The following is a 23,282-nucleotide window of genomic DNA, read 5'->3' on the forward strand; positions in this document are numbered from 1 at the left end:
AAGGACTGATGTTGAAGCTGAAACTCCAATACTTTGGCCACCTCATGTGAAGAGTTGACTCATTGGAAAAGACCCTAATGCTGGGAAGGATTGGGGGCAGGAGGAGAAGGGGGCAACAGAGGATGAAATGGTTGGATGGCATCACCGACTCGACGGACATGGGTTTGGGTAAACTCCGGGAGTTGGTGATGGACAGGGATGCCTGGCTTGCTGCGATTCATGGGGTCGCAAAGAGTCGGACACGACTGAGCGATTGAACTGAACTGAAGTGTGAAATAGTTACGTCTAAAAAATGTACATAGCTTAATTTTTAAATATTTTATTGCTGAAAAATGCTCACAAATCTGTGACAACACAGGGTTGGTACAAACCTTCAATCTGTAAAAAATGCAATATTCAAAAAGCACAGAAATACAAAGTGTGTCTGTACTTTCCTGTACATGTTCCTAATAGTCCTATGGATAGAATGCTTTGGTGATGGCATAAGTAGCATATGTTCATTTTCCCTCAAACTTTCTGTCTTCTTTCTGTCCCCAAATGGAAACTGTGGAATCCTATACCAAGGTCACAAGTGAGAGGTCTTGTACCAAGGCCACAGACAAGGAGCCTGGCACCAAGGTCATCTCCAGGACTTACTGAGCCCCATAGCAACTGTTGCCATGAATCCCCCTAATCTAAACTGGCCAGCTCCCTGGTAACCCTATATACGAGACAGAATAAGAGACACAGATGCATAGAACAGTCTTATGGACTCTGAGGGAGAAGGTGAGAGTGGGACGTTCTGGGAGAGTAGCATTGAAACATGTATATTATCATATGTGAAACAGAACACCATTCCATGTTCGATGCATGAGACAAATGCTCAGGGCTGGGGCAATGGGATGACCCAGAGGGATGGGATGGGGAGGGAGGTGGGAGGGGGGTCCAGGAAGGGGAACACATGTAAACCCATGGCTGATTCATGTCAATCTATGGCAAAAACTACTACAATATTGTAAAGTAATCAGCCCCCAACTAAAATAAATAAATTTATTTTAAAAAAATTAAAAAATAAAATAAAATAAACTGGCCAGCTCCCTGATACCATATTAGGTAAAAATACTAACTAGTCACCTAATAACATTCTTCCACAGGAATTTTCTTTGTCTTGAGGCTATAAAAATTGGCTACTAGCCCAGGAAAGTGTCAGCTCTCCCTTGAGCTGGCCAGCTATTCCAAGAGTGTCTATCATCCTAACAAATTCTATTCTCCTCTCATTCTGTATCATGTCTGAAATTTCTTTTCCAATCCATGCAAAGACCATGAGAGAAACAGTTTTATCTGTCCTTCCTTCTGCATTTTACCTTGCATAATTTCACTTCAGGGGGTGACAGAGCTGACCAGCAGAATATCTTTGAGACCACCTGGAAGAGTTTAAGCCTTTACTTCTTATTTTCATCACGTTTTCTTACTCTACTTTCCTCTCTGTTATTTCCTTCCCCCACTCGGTGTCCCTGTCAGACAAGTGTAGTGTCGATCCCAAAGCAGTCACTGGGACACCAGCTGCTTTTCTTTAGTTTTCTGCCTGTTTAATTTTTTAATACATTTTATTTATTTATTTTGGTTGTGCTGGGTCTGTGTTGCTGCGCCGACTTTTCTCTAGTTACAGTGAGTGGGGACCTCTCTCTAGTTTTGTGTGTGAGCTTTTCATTGTGGTGGCTTCTCTTGTTGCAGGGTGTGGGTTCTAGGGCACTCAGGCTTCAGTAGTTATGGATCCCGGGCTCTAGAGCACAGGCTCAATAATTGTGGTGCTTGGGCTTCGTTGCTCCCCTGTATGTGGGATGTTCCCAGATCAGGGATCAAACTATGTCTCCCGCATTGGCGGCTGCTGTTAGTCGCTGTAGTCGCGTGCAACTCTGTGAGACCCTATGGACTACAGCCTGCCAGGCTCCTCTGTCCAGGGATTCTCCAGGCAAGAATGCTTGAGTGGGTTCCCATGCCTTCCTCCAGGAGATCTTCCCAACCCAGGGATCAAACCCAGGGCTCTTTCAGGCCGATTCTTTACCACTGAGCCATGAGGATTGGCAGGCAGATTCTTTACCAGTGAGCCACCAGGGAAGCCCTAGTTTTCTTCTTAATGTGAATACATTTGACCCTTCATATTAGCAGCTTTTACACTGGGGAGTCAATCAGTTGTGGATGGGAATCCATGGATGGGGAACTCAGGGTACCCAAGGCAGGTGGGAGAGCAGGTTGTAAGGAACCTGAGCGTGCTCGGATTCTGGCATCTGTGGCATCCATAGCAGGGAGAGGAGGATCTGGACCGAATTCCCCACAAATACAAGAGTCAACTATATTTAGTTACATTGAGGGGAAACAGGAAATCATTTCAAAATTCTGATGGGGACAGATGTGAAAAGGAAACAAGAGTCCTGATAATATTGCAGCAAAAATAGAAGTGAGCCTTTTCTTAAACAAAAAATAAGACTTTTCTGATAAGAAAAATGAACAGGTGGGGAAACAACAGAAACAGGCCTGAGAGAGTTAAAGCAATCTTGATTATTCTTTAGCTGTTACTACTAACAAACACTTGTAGCTGTACTTGTCCTTCCCAAACCTAAACAAAGTCAATTAATCTCTGACTCTGTATGAATTATACTCTGCATCTGGCATTCTTCTCCTCTTGTAACATTTTTCATTTCAGAAAGAAGGCCACAGTCGATAACTTCAGAAAAGACCAGGCGCAGTTAGTCAGTTGCCTGATGCCTGCTGTGGCTGTTTTGAAATTTTGCAAAAGAAAAAAAAAGGAAGACATTCATTAGGATACAAAACGTCTCCCTATTTCCCAGAGGCAGGGCACAGTTCTTGAGGCACTAGCCTCCTGAGTTTTGCCTTTTGCCTGCCAAAAAATAAAGCTCTTTTCTGTTTCTCTGTAATTTTTTGGACATCAGTATATAGAGAGTCAAGATTTTTGGCATCAATAACACTAGCATAATAACATTATCATCTTGAATATTCATATAACATTCTGAGTACTTTTTTAACTTTTTTTTCTCTTTTTCCGTGTGTGTGTGTGTCCACGCATGCAAATAATACACACACACGCTTGTGCAGACTTCTGCTCAGGATGTTTCTGTTTGAAACAGAAAATGCTTTTTATTTTGGTTTCAGTAGCCACTTTAAAGCATAGCTTTTTCCTCTTTAATTTCATCACCTTTGAGATGGCTTTTCTTAACACTTGATAATGGAACCGTAGCGTCCTAAAGCATGCATTTTAATGAATTAAAGGAAGTCATGTGTCACTGTTGTGAGAATTTAAGGGCCAGCCCCTTGAAGGTTTTTGCTTTATGGGTCAGATGATGATCCTTTGTTGAGTACAGAGGAATATATGCTTTTCTCTTCACTATTTAACTTCTCTCCTTTCCAGTAATTTCTTTGTATTTGTTTCCCAGAAAGCAAACTGTATAGACAACAGTATGACTCAATCTTCATCACATGATTACTTTCATTTTGAGCGATCTATTTAAATAAGCTGTGTTTTACTTCAGAGCAGCTTAACTCAAGTTTGGAGCTGTGTTGTAAAAACATTTTTTTTACATTAAAATTAAAACTTTGAAGAGAGGAGTTATCAAGTATGCAGTTAGATTACAAGGATGAGAGCAAACAAGAAGCTGATGAAAAGAAGCGAGGTAAGAACATTTTCAGTTGTTCAGAATGCAAGCTATTTATTGAAATCATGAATCATAACTTCATAACAAAAGTTCTGAAAGTCCTGAGTAGGGTTTTGTAGTTTCTTCCATCAAGGCAAAAAAAATAAATAAATCCCTTTTTTCTGTTAAATTAAAATTGATAATTGACTATTTTGTCCTTGTAATTCAGATTCACTTCATCTTAATTGATAATGGAGGAAGATTATCCAGACTGTAAAATTGTTCAAGATTAGGTTCCACTTTTACTAAGTATTCGATCAAATCTGTACTTCAAGAGAGGTTAAATATGAACCATAGCCATTCAATGTCCAGAATACATATGTGATATGAAATAATTGGCAAATATTTGTATTATTTTAAAAGATTGTTTATGGGCCATGAGTAGAGTCAAGATGAACTACTATTTAGAGGTACTTAATAGCAGAGTGATTATCTCCCTCTTCTATTCTTATCTAAGCAATTGCTGGTACCCTAATATTCTTGAGATGTCTCTGGCAATTTTTAAATAGAGAAGGAAAGAAAATGTACTAAAAAAAACAACAACACAAAACTTAGAAAACAATTTGGTAACATTGGATGTTTTAAATAGAAAGTTCAGAGTAGGTAAGATCCAAATTCTAAATCTATTAATAACAGGACAATCTTTCAAGGTTTTTTTAACAGGGGTCCTTAAATAGGTAGAAACAGAGTTGAGGAAATGAAGCTAAAGTGCATTCAAGAAAGCAATCTGTGATTTAGTGAAGATGGTGAGTTTTAAAATTTGCCATTTAATTTTGTTTTAGTCTATCAGTGTAATGGGCTTCCCAGAGGGTCCTGGAGTGGTAAAGAATCTGCCTGCCAGTGCAGGAGATGCGAGAGACTTGGGTTCGATTTTTGGGTCAGCCAGATCCCGTGGAGGAGGAAACGGCAACCCACTCCAATATTTTTGCCTGGAAAATTCCACGAGCCTAGAGGGCTACAGTCCAGGAGCTCACAAAGAGTCAGACACAACTGAACATGAACACATGTACACTAGCATTATGCAACAGTCAAAAATATTGTTGCAGTTCATATTAGCATGTATAAATGGTTTATTTCTCATTTTTTTTCACAATTTAATAATTCTAAGGTTAGATCAAAGAAGGTTAGGGACAATGGGATCAAATATTAGATAACATGAAAATATCTAAAGCAAAGTTTTAAGAGTGTTTTCTACCTACTCATAAAACCAGTGTTAGTTTTTGCCTTATATATGAATAAGCAGTGTAAATTTACATATTTTATGTATAAATTTATGTGTATCACATAAATACTTAAATTAAATTTTATGTAGTATATATAATATCTATATCATGTATATGTATTTTGACATTTTAAACACTATTGAAATAGTAATAACTTAGTGTGTCATATAATTCATTTCTAAACTCTTAATATTTTTCAAAATTTTATTTTCTCTTATTCTTTCTGCCTATTGGTATTTTGTCACTTTTTTCTATAGCTGTGAACTTGGAAAAAGAGGATTTTATTTGGTTTTAAATTCATTGGTCACCCTGGATCTTTTCTCTTATCTCCTTGGAGAAGATCAGAGTCAGAAACTGAGAGAAATTAGTTGTCAGTGAAGCTTCTCTATGGGAAAAATAATTGGAACATTTAGCTATTTATATTATAACAGGGATGAATGTAGAACTATTTTAGTTACATTGTTAATTAAATAGATTTTTATTAAGCTGCCCTGGGATTTTTTTTTTTTTTAATATATTCTTTCATTGTACACACTGGGCTTCCCCAGTGGCTCAGCGATAAAGAATCTGCCTGCAATGCAGGAGACTCAGAAGATGTGGGTTCGACACTGGGTCAGAAAGATTCCCCTGGAGGAGGGCATGGTAACCCACCCCAGTATGTTTGTCTGGAGAATCCCCATGGACAGAGGAGCCTGTGGGCTACAGTCCATGGGATCGCAAAGAGCCAGACACGACTGAAGTGACTGAGCATACTTTCATTGTACACATTATGATCAACTTCTTTGAAATTCGTCTTTCAATACTAACTTCATACTGAGAGACCAGCATTTTCTGTTGCTTTTGTTTTTGGGGTATTTGTGCAAGTTGCAGGTATTGAGGATTGAGTAAAAGAGTAGAAACAAGGAATTTTAAAGATGAAAACTAATTATACTGAGTGTGCAAAACTAGATTTTAAGGTTTAGGGAATAGGCAGATTAAATAGAGAATAATTGTGTAGCAGAGTTAAGTATGTACGTGCATATTCAGAAGTGAAATAAATTTCCAATTCTTTAGAGCTTTAAATCAAACTAAACATCACTCCAAGTTCCTACCTCCCTGAGATGACAGCATATTTAATCTTGGTGGTTCAGTGATATTGAATTGAGTGGGGCGTTTCCTAACAGATTTTGTAAAACATTGAACTTGAGGTTGAGGATTTTTAGTCATCTCTTTTCACTGATTACTTAGAAGAAGGTATTTGTTATTGCTGTTCTTTAGTCAAGAAGTCGGAGAAGGCAATGGCACCCCACTCCAGTACTCTTGCCTGGAAAATCCCATGGACGGAGGAGCCTAGTGGGCTACAGTCCATGGGGTCGCTAAGAGTCGGACACGACTGAGCAACTTCACTTTCACTTTTCCCTTTCATGCACTGGAGAAGGAAATGGCAACCCACTCCAGTGTTCTTGCCTGGAGAATCCCAGGGACGGCGGAGCCTGGTGGGCTGCCGTCTATGGGGTCGCACAGAGTCGGACACGACTGAAGCGACTTAGCAGCACCAGCAGTAGCAGTCAAGAAGTGGTGTCTGACTCTTGGGGAATTTTCCAGGTAAGAATACTGGAGTGGGTTGCTATTTAATATTTCTTTCTCCAGGGGATTTTTTTCACAAAGAGCTGGACACGACTGAACGACCTTCATTTTCTTTTATAAGCCAGACCTGAAAACATAGTACATAATATAGCCTTTAATTTAAAAAAAAGAGAGACGTTAATGTTCAAGGTCTCTTAAGGTCTGTGTTCTGAAGTCCCAGAGTGTCACTTCTACCATATTCTATCGGTCAAAGGGAGACACAAGACCAATTCATATTCAAGTGTTGGGAAATGCAGTATATACCTTGTGGTAGGAGAAATAGCATGATTGTGTACCAAAGGGGTGGTGGACACAGAAAAGCATGATTCTTTGGGGGCCATTTTTAACTATTTGTTCCATATAGGAAGAACAACAAGTGTTAACTGAAAATATTAGAATATAAAACAGTGGGCAAATGATGATCATACTCGTTTAAAGTTACCAGTATTTGGGAGGGAGGTTATATATATAAAAATGGATTAAAAAGATCTATGTGTGGAGGGATGTTGACACAAATGATAATGCTGGCTATTTCTAAAGAGGGTCAATTTAGATTTATTTTAAATTTAATTTCTTAGGAGGACTTCCCTGGCAGTTCAGTGGTTTAGAATCCAGTCTCCCAAGGCAGGGAGTTCAGATTCAATCCCTGGCCAAGGAACTAAGATCCCACGTGCCACATGGTACAGCCAAAAAAAAAAAAAATTCATGATTAAAAATAATTATTTCTTTTATATATCCACTAAGGAAAAAAATTATTCAAGAAAAAAAGCAACTAGCTCTTCACTAAGTAAAAAAAGGGAGAATCAATTTTGTCAATAATTTTATTGTCTATCTGAAAGTATCTGCTATAATTTTTTACATTTCATGAAATTTTACATTAAGGATAAATATTTTATAATCACATGAAATAATAAAAATGTTTCATTTCAAGAGACTTGCATACTAATTTTATTTATTTTCCTAAATGACCACTAACAAAAGAAAAACAATTCCTCACAGAGATTTGTTCTGTTCTACTGAATTTGTAGATCAGGAAATATAGAACTAGAAAAAAAAAGTGACTTGTCCAAGTTCCCTTGTAGTGGTGAAAATCTCAATTCTAAATTTTTTGATTGATTATTCCATGGCCTTTCAAATATACTATACTGTCTATCCTTTAAAATTAAACTTTTTATTAGTTATAAAGTAGCTTTTCTTAGAAATATTCAAGGAATGTTAGGATGTGCTAATATTTCACCATAGAAAGGTGTTGAAGGTCTGGGGGTGGCTTCAGGCTTGAGGAAATTCTACTAGAAAAGTCATATATTTGATCCCTTGGGCTGTGGCAGTAAAGTTCATAGTAACATTTGGATTTGCTAAAAGATTCTCCTGAGAAATTTCGGCCAAAAGGAAAAATCATGTTTCTTTTTTTTCCCATATTACAAAGAAAGAAAGTACATTTTGTGTCATCTCCTTGTGAAATATTGGCGTAAAAAAGTTTGTCAGGTATGGTTTTGAATGCAAATTAGATCTTTCTTTTACCTGTTTCTTAATCTAAGTGGTGTTTTGTTTTGTTTCAGATGTTAAAGACAAGCAGTGCAAGCAGTGTAAAAGGAGATGTATTTTTGCATTAATACCTGTAGGTGTTACTATTAGTTTAATAGTAACAGTATATATTACTAGATATTTTTCAGGTGAGTAAATTACATCCTTTTATGTCTTCAATTATATTTTTCGTTTTCAGAGCTTCCTACTGTATGATACTTTTCCTTTCTGCCTCAGTCATAATCTTGTCTCATTATTCTCACTCCCTTCCCATTATCCATGATATATTTAGTGAGTATCAATGAATGAATGTTTATGAATCACACAATCTATGTTAAGGCATAGGGAGATGTAAAGATGATTACGACAAAATCTTTCACCCTGATAGTCTGAGACACTGAACTGAACTGATGCATAGATCAGTTTTTGTAGATAATACCACAGATAGTAGATAGGCCAACCAAAAGAGTATGCAAATATCTGTTGCTCAAGAATTTTGTCAATGATTTGTTGTCAGTTTTACCCAATTTAGTCATTCTTTTTTTTTTTTTAATTTTTATTCATTTATTTGTTGGCTGTGCTGGGTCTTTGTTGTTGCATGTAGTTTCTCTCTAGCCGCAGTGTGGGCGCTTCTCGTTGTGGTGGCTTCTTTTGTGGCAAAGCACGGGCTCAGTAGTTGTGGTACACAGGCTTAGTTGCCTCATGACATGTGGAATCTTCCTGAGTCAGAGATCAAACCCGTGTTCCCTGCATTGGCAGGCGGATTCTTAACCATTGGATCACCAGGAAAGTCCCATTTTAGCCATTCTGATGAATGTGTGTTGGTACGTTTGTTGGTACCTATTGCGACTTTAATTAACATTCTCTTGATGACCAATACTGTTAAGCTCCTTTTCACATTTTGTTGCTCAGTCACTCAGTCATGTCCAACTCTTTGCTACCCCATGGACTGCAGCACGCCAGGCTTCCCTGTCCTTTGTCATTTCCCGCAGCTTGCTCAAACTCATGTCCATTGAGTCGGTGATGCCATCCAACCATCTCATTCTCTGTCATCCCCTTCTCCTCCTGCCTTCAATCTTTCCCTGCATCAGGGTCATTTCCAGTGAGTCAGCTCTTTGCATCAGGTGGCCAAAGTATTGGCGCTACAGCCACAGCATCAGTCCCTCCAATGAATACTCAGGATTGTTTTCCTTTAGGAAATCCTTTTCACAGTTACTGCTTTTCACATTTACTGCTCATTTAACTGCAATATTTTGTGAAGGAATATCCTTACCTTGTACCTGATTCTAGGGAAAACCTCCAATTTTTCACTATTAAATGAGAAATTAGCTGTAGTTTTTGTTTTGTTTTGTTTTTTGGTAAATAGTCTATCAGGTTGGCATAGCTCCCCTCTATTCCTAGTTTACTGAGAATTTTTGCTGTGAATGAGTGTTAAATTTTTCAGATGCTCATAGATATGATCATGTGATTTTTCTTTTTTAGCCTGTTAATAAGATGGATTATGTTAATGGATTTTCAAATGTTGAATCATCCTTGCAGACCTGGGATAAATCCTATTTTTTCATAGTGTATAATTCTCTTTGTTAGATTTGTCTTACCAATATTTGATAAGAATTTTTGGACCTATGCCCATGAGAGATATTGGTCTGTAGTTTTCTCTTTTTTTTGAATGTCTTTGGTTTTGTGGTTAAGATAATGCTGGCCTCATGTAATGAGTTAAGATGCATTCCCTCTGATTTTATACTTTAAAAGAGGTTGTCGACAATTGCTATGTTTTCTTCCTCAGTTGTTTGGTAGTGAACACATCTGAGCCTGTTGCTTTCTGTGTTTTAGGACATTACTGATTATTAATTCAATTTCTTTAATAGATATGAGCCTATTTACATTGTCTATTTCTTCTTTTGTGAGTTTTGGAAGATTGCATCTTTCAAGGAATCGGTCCATTTCATATACATCATTAAGCTTGTGAGCATTAACTTATTCATAGTATTCCTTTATTATCTTTTGTGGCATGTGTAGTGATGTTGTCTCTTCTATTTCTGATATGATTAATCTATGTCTCCTTTATTTTCTAAGTTAACTTGATTTTACTGTTCTTTGCAAAGAAAGGACTTTTTGCTTTTGTTGACTTTCTCTGTTAATTTCCTGTTTTCAGTTTAATTGTTTTTTGCTCTGTGATTCTTATTATTTCTGCTCTGTTTTTCTTGGGTTTAATTTTCACTTCTTTTCCTAGTTTCCTAAGGAAGGAATGTAGATTGCTGATTTTAAAGCTTTCTTGTTTTCTAATGTATGAATTCAGTGCTATTTATTTTTTTCTAAGGACTGCTTTTGCTTCTTCCCATCAATTTTGATGAGTTGTGTTTTCATGTTTGTTTAATTCAAATTGCTTTTAAAATTCTCTGTATTTCCTTTTTGACCCATGTGTTATTTAATAGTGTATTCTTTCATCTCTACATATTTTGGGGATTTCCAATTATCATTCTGTTATTTGTTTCTATTCTAATTCCACTGTGATCAAAAAACATAATTAATTTTTCTTTAGACTTTGTTAGTGTTAATAGTTTTGTTAACTATTAATTTTAATATTTTATCTTCATTTTCATTTGTATGATTATGTAAGCATTCAGATTATCTGCAAATAATAGTGATTTTATTTATTCTATTGAAATCTTTATATCTTTTTATATATTTATATTACCTCATTTCACTGGCTAATACTTCCAGTAAAAGGTTGAGAACTAGTGAGAACTTGCATCTTTATCTCAGTCTTAATATACATAAGAAAGTTTTAAATATTTCTCTACTAAGAATGATTATTTATGGATATTCTTAATCAAATAAAGATTATTTAATTATTCTTAATTAAATAATTCCTAGATAGCCAAAGAGTTTTATTCTAAAAGGACATAGAATGTTATCAAGTACTATTGAGAAATGCTTAGTTTGTCTCTTCTTTCTGTTAATGTGTTGAATTACACAGAGTTTTACAAAATGTTAAAGTAAACCTTCCTATCTGGAATAAACTCAGTTTGATCATAAAATATTAACCTTTGTAACATTCTTGAATTAACCTAGCTAATGTTTTGTTTAGATAATATATGCATATGCTCATGCAAGGCTGAACTATAATTTCCTATTTTTATAACAGTGTTGTCAGCAATATTGTTGTTATGTGAAAGTGTTAGGTGCTCAATCGTGTCAGATTCTTTTCAATCTCATGGACTGTAGCCCAGCAGGCTACTCTGTCCATGGGCCTCTCCAGGCCAGAATACTGGAGTGGGTTGCCATTCCCTTCTCCAGGGGATCTTCTCAACACATGGATCAAACCCAGGTCTCCCACGCTGCAGGCAGATTCTTTACCATCTGAGCCACCAAGATTATGCTAGCCTCTAAAACTGAACTGTAAAAGATTCCTTCCTACTTTGTTTTCTGAAAAAAATTGGGTAACGTTGCTATGTCATACCTAAATGATTAGATCTGTTCACATCTGAAGCCACCTGGACTGGGAGATTTCTTTGTGTGGAATTTTTTTCATTAAAAGTTTAATTTCTTCACTACACAGAGTATTTATTCACATTTACCTTTCCTTTGTCAGTTTTGCTGTGTTGTTCAGAAATTTCTCTTTTATTCCTAGTATTGCTAATTTGTCTTCTTCCCTTTAAAAAGGTGTTTTTCTTTTTGCACCTAATGTTCTATCTATTCTAGATTATTCAAAAGCCAACAATGAGTTTCTTGACTTTTTTGCTTTATATTAGTTTATATTCAACTGTTTTCTGGTCTTATTTTTTAACGAAGTTTTTCTATTTTAGTTTTATCACTCTAATTGTTTGTGATAGCTAATTAAAAAACCCATAAATTTAAACCAATAAATTTTCCTCTAAGATTAAAGGAAATGTACTGTGTGGTTCAGTGGTTAGGATGCCATGGTTTCCTTGCTGAGAGTCCAGGTTCTATCCCTGGTCAGGGAACTAAGGTCCCACAAGCCACATAGCATGGCCAAAAATAAAAGAGAAAGACCCACAAGCTTAGTTGTATCAATAATTTTTAATATGATATATATCACATACATCAAAAGATATGTAATTACATTTCATTTAAAACACATTTTATTTCCCAAGATTTCTTTTTTTTTGCCTTTGATTCGTGAACTATTTATCATTGCATTTCTTAATTTACAGCCTTTGGTGATTTTTTTAAAAAAATTTTTATTGGTATATGGCTCAGTTCTACTACAGTCAGGTGGCACACTGTTAATGTTTTCAACCTTTTAAAATCTGTTGTTAAAACTTTATTGTCCCACATTTTAGTAAACGTCTTACCTGCTTTTTTGAGAATGTATATCCTGTAGTTGCTGCTTTTAGCTCTTGGTGTATGTCAACTCAATTTTGTTTCTTACGGTGTTCAAATGTTATTATTCTTAGACATTTAGACATGGGCTTCCCTGATAGCTCAGTTGGTTAAAAATTCGCCTCCAATGCAAGAGACCCCGGTTCAACTCCTGGGTCAGGAAGATCCGCTGGAGGAGGGCTAGGCTATGCTATCCACTCCAGTATTCTTGGTCTTCCCTTGTGGCTCGGCTAGTTACGAATCCCCCTCCCGCCCTCTGCCCCCCACCCCCACCCCATTCCGCGCCCCCACCTCCACAATGCGGGCGACCTGGGTTCGATCCCTGGGTTGGGAAGATACCCTGGAGAAGGGAATGGCTACCCACTCCAATATTCTGGCCTAGAGAATACCATGGCCTGTATAGTCTGTGGGGTCGCAAAGTGTCGGACACAACTGAGTGACTTTCATTTTCACTTAGACGTTTGGACCGTTGTTTTATCAGTATTTAAGAGAAGGGTGCTAAAATGTATACCATCTACAGGTACCTGGTATGAGGTGTTTAGGAGTGATAATTTAACTAATAGTTTTACCTCTATGCACCATGGATCACCAGCATCACATTTACAGCTGGTGACTGCATCAGTGCCTTTAACACAGATCACATTGGAAAACCAATAACATATCTCATCCTTCAGGTCCTGTTCCCTTAGAACCACATTTGATACCAAACACTGATTCAGTCTGGGAGTGTTCAGAAAAGTAGATGGCTCAAATATTACAAGAATACCACTTCATTTTATTTTATTTCTACCATTTCTATATATTTCAAAATGATCACCACAATAAAACTAGTTACCATAGAAAACATTTTAATATAAGAACTATGCATGAAACAACTGGAAGGAATTGTGAAGAGATGATGTGGAAGACTAAAGAAAAAATAGTCACTAATGATTTTGGCTTAAAGTGCTGATATGTTTGGAGAACCCCCAGGTGAGGAAAGTCTAGAAACATCTAACTGCAGAGACTACAAAAGGAAACTCATGAAAAGGCTTGTGAACTTCCTATGCACAATGACTCCAACAATAGTGAATTCTGCTTTATTTTCATCTTCTAAATTTCACATGAGTTCTTTCTGTTGATTAACCTGGAACCACACAATGATGGTGGTATCTAGTTACAACTGGAAACCGAGTATGTGTCTTGTTAGTTATATATTGTTTTATTATTTTCATTGCTTTCTTAGAGATTAAAATCTGTCCTAGATTTATAACAGTCTAAAATAAATCAGTAAAAAAATAAATAAATAAATAAAATAAAATAAAGTAAATCAGTATTTTTAGTTCCACCTGATTTTGTTGTGTTTTATTTACCCGGAAATGACAAAAATGACTTAACATGTGTGAAATCACGTTGACTGCTCTAGGAAGGCCTATGAATCACTGAGTTTGGAGTTGAAATCATCATGAGTGTCCTGTCACATTCTGGACGGTTCTCATTTAACCTAACATGAAGTCGGTTTTCAACTTGTTATGGGATAGACACGCAATTCTGGCCATGAGCATCATCTTTTTTGTCACAATCCCGTCCTTCTTCAATGATCTCAAAACACAGTGACATATTATTTCATCTGATTCTTAAAATATGTATTTATCTCCGCTCTAGTTAAAGAAGATTGCAGTGCTCAGTATTTCTGCCAAGATAATTGGATTGGTTTCCAAGATAAATGCTATTATTTTTCTGAAGAAGAAAAAAATTGGAATTCAAGTAGATACGACTGTCTGTCTCAAAATGCTAGCCTAGTTACGATTGACACTACAAAAGAAAAAGTAAGTAATTTAATATGTATTCCTTATCAATTGCATTAAGTAGAGATACTAGAAGTATTCAAATTCCATTATGATCTTTAAAGCATTTCAAACATGCCTGTCTATATATGCAAAATGTCGCAGAAGTTTAGAACATGCCATAGGAGATAACGATTGAAAAAGCTAGTGATATTTTGTTTGGATAATTTAAGACACTGATCAAGTTGTAGACTTGATAGCTAGCTTTTCCATTTTAAGGAATATGAATAGAAGACCTTGACACTATTTGGAAAACTTTTAAAACCCTCGAAGAGAAAGGATGGAATTCTCCATTTCACTTCCTTGGTGGAAATTTCCTCTGGCTACTCAATCTTGCTTTCTTGTCTTTCTCTGAGATCTCATGGCAGCCTCTGTCAGAGTGCTATCAATAATGCAATAGGTGTAACTGCAAGTTTCCCTCTAGGCTGAAGTTATGAGTTTCCAGTGGCCAGATCACCACCATACTTTATCTGAAATTGTATCCATTGCTGTAGCAGATCACCACCATACTTTATCTGAAATTGTATCCATTGCTGTAGCATATAGACAGGTACAAATTAAAAGGTTAGTGAATCTTTGTTCAAAAAATATTGATGGAAAAGTGCAATAAATAAAGAGAATCTCCAAGAACTTTAACAAGCATGAGACCCTGTACCTCTGCACTTATGAAATCTGTCCTTTCCCTGGGTGACTTATGTGGCAAGTATATTTTTTACTTTTGTTTCTTTTCTTTAAAAGTAAAGGGTCAATTTAAAAGGTAATTAACTTCATTAAAATGTGTGTGTGTTCTTCCCAGATGACTCAGTGGTAAAGAATCCGCCTGCCAATGGGGGAGATGAAGGAGAGGCGGGTTCCATCCCTAAGTCAGAAAAATCCCCTGGAGAAGGAAATGGCAACCCACTCCAGTATTCTTGCCTGGGAAATTCCACGATGGAGGAGCCTGGTGGGCTGCAGTCCATGGTGCTGCAAAGAGTAGGACAGCGATTAAAGCAGTAATAACAAGACTGTTTAAATGTACACAGCACAGTGGTCAACATTGTTAAAAGTAATTGTGTATTACTTTCAGGGTAAACAATGTATAGTTATGCAATCTGCCTGATTGGTTCAAATTTAAATAGCTACAAACTAGGCTGGGGCAATTTATAGATCAGTGTAAGGAAACTAAACCATTTTGGAAGCAAAAAAAGACAGAGAAACCTGAATAAAATGTGAAAAACTAGATATGTTAAGAGTAGACATACCGATATGTTAAGAGTAGACATACTGAGTCAAAAAGTAAGATGCAGGCTTAATTTAATACAAAGAGCTTCTGTAGCAAATGGTTTCACTGCTGAATTTAACAAGACTCTTGATATGAACATTCTGAGAGATCCTTAAACAGTCCTTACAGTTCCTTTTGGGGAAAAAAGGCTAACTTACCAGCAAGATGAAAAAAAAATAACAAGTGACAAACAGAACAGAGGTTGTTATTGCATATGGTATCTGTGAAGAAGTAATGAAGGTCAAGTATAAAAGAATTTAAAAGGCTATTTTTAATTAGCTTAACTAAAATATTACAAATGTTTTTTTTTTTAAATTGCAAAGTACTTTCTTAGTTAAAATGAGATGAAGCTTGCTTCATGAAAATTTTCCCCTATTTATTTGCACCTATTTACAATTACCTTGTCTTTTTAACAAGCAGCTCCATGAGCTACTCTTTATTAAGCAAACAGTGTTCAATATTTTTCATAGGACATTTCCCTGTACCTTGTCACTTCCCAGTTCCCTGTCATCAAAAATGCAGCTCCACATCTTCATCCAATTTTTCCAGCTATTCAGTGCAATGTATCCTGTTGATTTCCAATATCCTGTCTTGCTTGTTTTTTCTGCCTTAAAACAAGCTCTTTCCTAAGCCTAGAACATGAATTGTCCTTTTCTCCCTGGATTTTTTCTCCCTGTATTTGTCATGGAATCTTTTACTCTTTCTCTCCAGATATGCCTCTTACAGTGCATCCTATGTGACAGTCTCCCATAAAGACTGGGATGCTTCTTCTATAAACTAAAATTTCACTCTGTATTTATTTTACTCATAATCTTCTTACCTAGTAGAATGTTTTCTAACTCTAAGTTTGCATGGATTTGCTCACTCTACATGAAACCCTGTGGATCCAGGGACACTGTTCTCTTAATAGGTTCCTTTGTAAAACCATAGCTTGGCTCAGCGAATTGGATTTTTTTTTCAAATAAATTCATGAAATGCTACCGAAGATGGTATATTAAAATGCCAAGGTTATTGCCATCACTGTTTCCAGGTAGAAATGGACCACAGTGTTGTGATCTGTCATAATTCCTTTGTATTTATATAAAACTGAAATGTGGAGTGATACAAAGTCAAGTTTATGGTTTTGCAACTATTTTGGGACAGGTAGACTCAGTGACTTTCTGTGTAGAACATAATTTTATGGCACGAAAGGCTCTAAGGTAGGAAAAAATGTCAACATCGAATGAATACGGAAAAATATCAGAAAAAAATAAAAATTTCCTCCTGAATGATGTCTTTAGAAATGTAAATATTTGGTAAAAAAAAAAAAATTGACATTTGGGAATTAGGTTCTAAAGGAACTGGATACATGAAAGATGTGTGTCTATGGGTGTGCAAACACGTGATAGTTGGAGGAAATGTTGAAGTAAAATATTACATTAAACTCAATATACTAGCATTTACTGGGAAGTGAAAAGAACATTATAATACATATCTGATGATTAGGAAGTCTGTGTAAGAACTCAGTTTAAAAGTCTAGCTTTCTAGGAGTTCACAGATTAAAAATCTTGGAGGAATAGAGTTTCATACTGAATATTTATCAATTTGGAATCAAAAGTGTCTAAAAGAAAATTTCTCCGACATCTTTGTTTCGTAAATGAGAAAATTGAGGGTCAGAAGGTAAAATACTTTTTCACAATCACATAGGTATTTTCCAGTGAAACTAGGATTTGAAGCTTTGTCACCTTTCTCCTCACAACCTTCAAAGCAAGAGGGACACAGTAAGATGTAGTGAAAACTGACAAGTAAAATTATGAATTTTATTTTGTTTCTAAAGCATTTTCTTAAGCGATTCAAGTGCACTTCTGATCACTGGATTTGGGGAGACATGACAGAAAATCTAACAGGACAATGGGTGGATGAAAACAAACTTAACAAAGGGTGAGTGTCTTTTTTCTGGATTATTTAAGTTTAGATAGTGCAGCTTTCTGGGCTTCTCCGGTAGCTCAGCTGGTAAAGAGTTCACCTGCCATGCACGAGGCCTGGGTTTGATCCCTGGGTTGGGAAGATTCCCTGGAGAAGGGCATGGCAACCCAATCCAGTATTCTTGCCTGGAGAATTCCCATGGACAGAGGGGCCTAGTGGGCTACAGCCCATGGGGTTGCAGAGTCGGATGTGACTGAGTGACTAAGCACACACACGGTGCAGCCTTCTAGAACCTGGACATTAGTATATTTCCGTACAGTCCTTGGTTTGTCTGCATGTTGGAAAAGTGGAGTAAGGATTAGTGTATCATGGATTAAGACTGGTTTCAAGAGTCAACCAGAGAGGTTGGAAATCAAGATATAACAGAAAAACAAATATTGTATGTTAACACATATATCTGGAATCTAGACAAATGGTCCTGATGAATCTATCTGCAGGGCAGGAATAGAGACACAGACATAGACAATGGACTTGCGGACATAGCAGTGGAAGGAAAGGGTGGGACAAATTGAGAGAGTAGCATTACCATATATACACTACCATGTGTAAAATAGATAGCTAGTGGGAAGCTGCCATATAACATAGAGAGCTTAGCTCAGTCCTCTGTGATGACCTAGATGGATGGAATAGGAGGTGGGAGGGTGGCTAAAGAGGGAGGGAATATATGTATACGTATCGTTGATTCATGATGCAAAAAATAACACAACATTGCAAAGCAATTATATTTCAATTTAAAAATGAAAAAAAAAAAGTATAAGGGAAAAGACTTCTTAGTTGGTTACTTTGAAAGTAAAGACCTGAGATTCACATACACAGTAAAAGTAGAATTTTTCATGATTTTACCCTATTTTTCTCTAATCTTATATCTCTTTCACAAGCTTCATGCTATCTGTTTGCTGACAAGTTTCACAGTTCAAGGTAAATTTGTTTATTTTAACCTGCTTTTACTTGCACTGATAGTTGCAATTTAACCTGGGCTTCATACCTTCTATTTTACAATATGGAGAACTGGACCTAAAAAAATGAGTTCACTGCATGTATGACCCAGTGTAAACACCCCAAATTGTGACTGCCAGCCACTTAGGCATTTAGTCTATGCTAGCATTTCTCAGTAGCAGAAAAAATTGACATTTTGGACCACATCATTCTTTCCTGTGTGGAGGGAGCACTTTCTTGTGCACAATAGGATGTTGGCAACATCTCTGGCCTCTACTCATGAGACAGTAGCAATTCCCCCTGCCCCACTCCACTTGAGGCAACCAAAAAAGTCTTCAGATATTTCCAAGTGTCCCTTGCAAGGGCTGGAGGAAGGCAAACTCACCCCAGGGTTAAGAACCATTGCTGCTGCTGCTGCTGCTAAGTCGCTTCAGTCGTGTCCGACTCTGTGCGACCCCATAGACGGCAGCCCACCAGGCTCGTTTCTACAAACCAATGACTCTACCTGTAACACGTAACTTAGTTTAACAACTACAGATTCTTGGAAGGGAGACTCCTTTGGTTCAATTTGGTACAGACATCTTAACCCTAGCAAGAAAGGACTGTGTAGCAGCATGCTTTTTCAGAGCTCTAGACAGATATTTTTTTTTAAAAGGTGTCATTGACCAAGAGAGAAGTCACAGGACTACCTAATGCGTAGTATTTGATTCCTTTATTATAGGGTTAATATAACAGGGAATGAAATATGTGTTTACCTAAATGAAGATGGTGTTGCAACAGCTAGATGCTACACAGAGAGGAAATGGATTTGCAGGAAAAAAAAGCACTAAATCAGTTTCGAACAGAGGACTTAACATCCGTGAGTAAGATGGTTTTAATATTTATCAACTTTTTCCCTTTCCTTTTGTTGAAATCTCAACATTTCACTGCTTTAATATTATAGCCTGATGACACAGCTGGATGATTGTGAAAGCAATTTTCTTCTTAGTTTTCTACTTTTTAAATGGTCTGGATCTTTGTTTATCTATATCAATTTTAGAAGAATCATGCAATTTCATGGAATCTCTAGGTTAATTTTGGGAGTATTGTATTTATATATTATTTTCTTATTTATTTACAATGTATTTCTTGTATTGATTTTTGTCTTATATAACTTGCAATTTTTCTATACAGTTACCGCATAGTATTTATTATATGTATCTCTATTATATGTATCTATTGTTTTTGCAATTATATACTTTTATTATCTTTTAAAATAGTTGTTTTTATTAGCAAGGTAACTCTTTTGAGTATTCCTGTTCTGTTTAACATACTTTCTGACAATTCGTAATTTTCTAATAATTTGTGGATTCATTTAAATACTGGAAAACATAGCATCTAGTAGTAACAATTTTATTTTTCCTATATTGTAAAAATTAGTTATTTCTTGTATAGTTAAAATGGGTGGAATTTCCAGGACAATATTGATTGTAAAACTTATCCCATGTTTTAAAGAAAATGCTTCTGATATGTTAACATTAGTTGTGTTGTATCTAGTTTTTTATATCCTTTTCTTAAAAGTTAGGTTGGTTCTTTTCTATTTCTATTTGCTAAGAGACTTTTTTTTGTAGGAAGAGACTTCATTTTCTTGTATGCTTTTGTTGGCTGCATCTGTTTCGATGTTGTTGTGGTTTCTATTCCTTAATCTTTTAATGTAGTGAATGACATTTTTAATTTTCTAATGTTAAGAGACTGCTTTACGTTCCTAGATAAAATTCAGTTTGGTCATGATGTGATATCCTATTTATTTTAGATATATTCATTTTGATACTTATTTTTAACACTCTTGAGTGTGATTACCCTAAAATTGTCCTTAGGAACAAGGGATTCTAGTTTGAATAATTCAGTGGTGACATGGTTGAAAAATGTGCTGCTTTACATTTATGCTAAAAAATTGTGAATGATAAATTTCATATGTCTTGAAAATTCATTCCTGCTCACATTTTCTGCATATTTTTTTTTAGACATGCACTTGTGATCTTCAATGAAGAGCAGTAGCAGCCTTTGAGACAGCTGCTAGAAAAGAGTACTCGTGGACATCATGACGTAATGATGTCACCAACGTTGAATACTGGTGGGAGAGAGCTGCAGCCTCTAGAAGATTTATATTGTTTCATGAAAAAAAAAAATCTCATTTTCTCCTCACAGGAGAAATAAAATTAGAAAAGACACATTTGACAATAACAAAGTCTGATATCGCTGGCTCTCAATAGGAAAGGGGCTTCCCAGGTGGCTCAGTGGAAAAAGAATCCACCTGCCAATCCAAGAGTTGCAAGAGACACGGGTTCAAACCCTGGGTCGGGAAGATCCTCTGGAGAAGGAAATGGCAACCCACTGCCATATTCTTGCCTGGAGAATCCCATGGACAGAGGAGCTTGGTGAGCTCCAGTCCACAGGGTTGCAAAGAGTCGGATACAACTGAGTGACTGAGAACACATGCCCTCAACAGGAAGAAATAACATCTGAACACTATCAACAATCTGAATGCACCCTCACGGGATAAGCCAATATATAACCAATTCCCTTTTCCCACTAGTATGAAGATTTTTTGCTAATAATAATGCTCTTCATGGGCTTATGAGTTCTGTGATGCACTTTAAGCAAAGTGTTTGTTTAAAGAAAGACCCTACCATACATGTTTGCCCTGGATCTCAGACCTAGGAGGAAGCCTTTACAAGACCAAATATGCAGTAATCAATAATTACACAGGGTCTTTGCAGTTGAGGGTAGCTTAATTTATGTAATATTTATGAATATTTAATATGAAAAACTACACAATCTATCCCATGGGATAGAATTAATTTTTGTAAAATTTATGTAATATTTATGAATATTTAATATGAAAAACTACACAATCTATCCCATGGGATAGAATTAATTTTTGTAAACTTCTGAAAAGTGAAAGTGAAGTCCCTCTGTTGTGTCGACTCTTTGTGACTCCATGGACTATAGCCCACCAGGCTCTTCATTCCATGGGATTCTTCAGGCAAGAATACTGGAGTGGATTGCCATTTCCTTCTCCAGGGGATCTTCCCGACCCAGGGATGGAACCCGGGTCTCCCACATTGTAGGCAGACTCTTTACCGTCTGAGTTATGTATATTGTGTGTAGACTCAAGAAATTTCCTCTTCCTATATCTTATGAGGTTGAATTTATGGGCCTAAAGTGTTGTGTTGACATTCGAATGCTCAGGACCTCAGACTGTGACCTTATTTGGAAATTAGGGCTGTGGTGAATGTAATAGTGAAGACATTATAACTATAGGCCTCAAGCTCTTTAGCACCGGTGGTGTTAAAAGAGGAAATTTGGAGTCAGACAAAACTCTTAATAAGGGGAAGACAACGTGAAAACAAAGGGAAAAGACAGCCAAGAAGTGATATGCCTGTAAGTCAAAGAGTGCTAGGTATGGCCAGCCGTTACCAGAAGCAGGAAGAGGCAAGAAAGGACTGTCTCCTAGAGCAGTCTGAGAGAGCATGACCCAGGGGACATATTGATGTTGGGCCTTCCAGGCTGTAGTACTGTGAGACAATCAATTCCTGGTGTTTTAAATCATGCAGTACATGGCATTTTGTTATGGCAGCAGTAGCATTAATACATTGTATTTCTGAAACTGTACAAACCACTGTGTCTTTGTTCTTAAAGTAAAAGACTGACTCAAGAATCAACGATTCGTTCATTTTTTGTCAGTTGTTTCATGAGGGCTGTCTTTCCACCTTGCTTATAGTTTCCTTTGTTGTGCCAAAGCTTTTAAGTTTAATTAGGTCCCATTTGTTTATTTTTTGTTTTTATTTCCATTACTCTGGGAAGTGGGTCATAGAGGATCTTGCTGTGATTTATGTTGAAGAATGTTCTACCCATGTTTTCCTCTAAGAGTTTTATAGATTTTTGTCTTACATTTAGGTCTTTCATCCATTTTGAGTTTATTTTTGTGTATGGTGTTACAAAGTGTTCTAGTTTCATTCTTTTACATGTAGTTGACCAGTTTTCCCAGCACCCCCACTGAAGAGAGAAATGTGAAGATTAGAAACAAAGACTAGCTATTGGGCTGGGGAACTGGTAACAATTTAGATTATAATTCAACCACATAGCAGAACCACTGAACTCCAATTTCTCTGAAATATATAAAGGCATGACACACATTGCTAAGTTATTTTTACGAGAAGCAGACCCCCTCCAAATGAAAACTGCTGGTCATGAGAACATAGACGCTGGACTGGTTGAAACCGGAAAATTGATGATGCCTGAAACTTCACCTGGATGCCAACCAATCCAAGAACTGTCCATGAGTTGGTCACATATTGCTCCTTGAACACTATAAAACTCCTCACTATCCCACACCAGGGTGGGTCACACAGTCTTGAGTGCATTAGCCCTCTGTGGCCTCCTTTGCCTGGCAGCACAATAAAAGTTATTCTTTTCTACTTCACCCAAAACCTGTCTCTATGTTTCTATTCGGCACCAGAGAACACAGGCAGAGTTTCAGCAACATTATCAATATCAGCTTATTTTCATTTCCGTGTTTCATGTTTTTCAGATACAAGCATAACCTAGAATGTCCACTGCTTCTTTCAGGAAATGCATTTTAAGGAATACATTCTCTCAGCATTTCAGTCCAGTCAAATCTAGTTTTATCTATCACTTGACAAAAATGAATAAAAGCAGCCCTCACCACGTCACTCCTATCTTTATTGCTGTATCCAGGGAACTTGCTTCAGTAAATAACTCCCATGTCCTCTTAAGCACCATTGCCTTTTCTTTCTTACTAAAGAATAGTAGATTTACAAAATTAACTTCAAATTGTACAATATAGCAGTTCAAAATTTTTATACTGTGTATATATAGTTATAGATGCAACGAACAAATATGT

At 36.6% G+C, this 23,282-nt stretch overlaps 1 protein-coding gene across 4 annotated transcripts; it reads left to right on the forward strand.

Annotated features, from left to right (window-relative positions):
• The first annotated feature begins 702 nt into the window (after positions 1-702).
• CLEC2B (C-type lectin domain family 2 member B) lies at positions 703-20,603 on the forward strand. Of its 4 annotated transcripts, none has more exons than XM_081589443.1 (7): positions 703-765; positions 3,432-3,668; positions 8,077-8,190; positions 14,033-14,196; positions 17,292-17,395; positions 19,098-19,239; positions 20,380-20,603. In XM_081589443.1, the coding sequence occupies exons 2-6, from the start codon at positions 3,614-3,616 to the stop codon at positions 19,204-19,206; spliced, it is 546 nt and encodes a 181-aa protein (XP_081445569.1). In that variant the 5' UTR covers positions 703-765; positions 3,432-3,613; the 3' UTR covers positions 19,207-19,239; positions 20,380-20,603. The 4 variants fall into 4 exon arrangements, with proteins under 4 accessions (XP_081445569.1, XP_081445566.1, XP_081445568.1 ...); XM_081589440.1 differs by having other exon boundaries at positions 19,098-19,235; XM_081589442.1 differs by lacking the exon at positions 703-765 and having other exon boundaries at positions 3,322-3,668.
• The last annotated feature ends 2,679 nt before the right edge of the window (positions 20,604-23,282 follow it).

Source organism: Giraffa tippelskirchi, chromosome 4 (genome assembly GCF_054371585.1).
Source record: "Giraffa tippelskirchi isolate mGirTip1 chromosome 4, T2T-mGirTip1v1.2.pri, whole genome shotgun sequence".
In the NCBI taxonomy this organism is placed as follows: domain Eukaryota; kingdom Metazoa; phylum Chordata; class Mammalia; order Artiodactyla; family Giraffidae; genus Giraffa; species Giraffa tippelskirchi.

Coding starts and splice junctions, on each gene's coding strand:
- CLEC2B (XM_081589443.1), top strand. CDS start 3,614: ATGCAGTTAGATTACAAGGATGAGAGCAAACAAGAAGCTGATGAAAAG. Junction 3,669..8,076: donor AGCTGATGAAAAGAAGCGAG/GTAAGAACATTT, acceptor GTTTTGTTTCAG/ATGTTAAAGACAAGCAGTGC. Junction 14,197..17,291: donor TTGACACTACAAAAGAAAAA/GTAAGTAATTTA, acceptor TTGTTTCTAAAG/CATTTTCTTAAGCGATTCAA.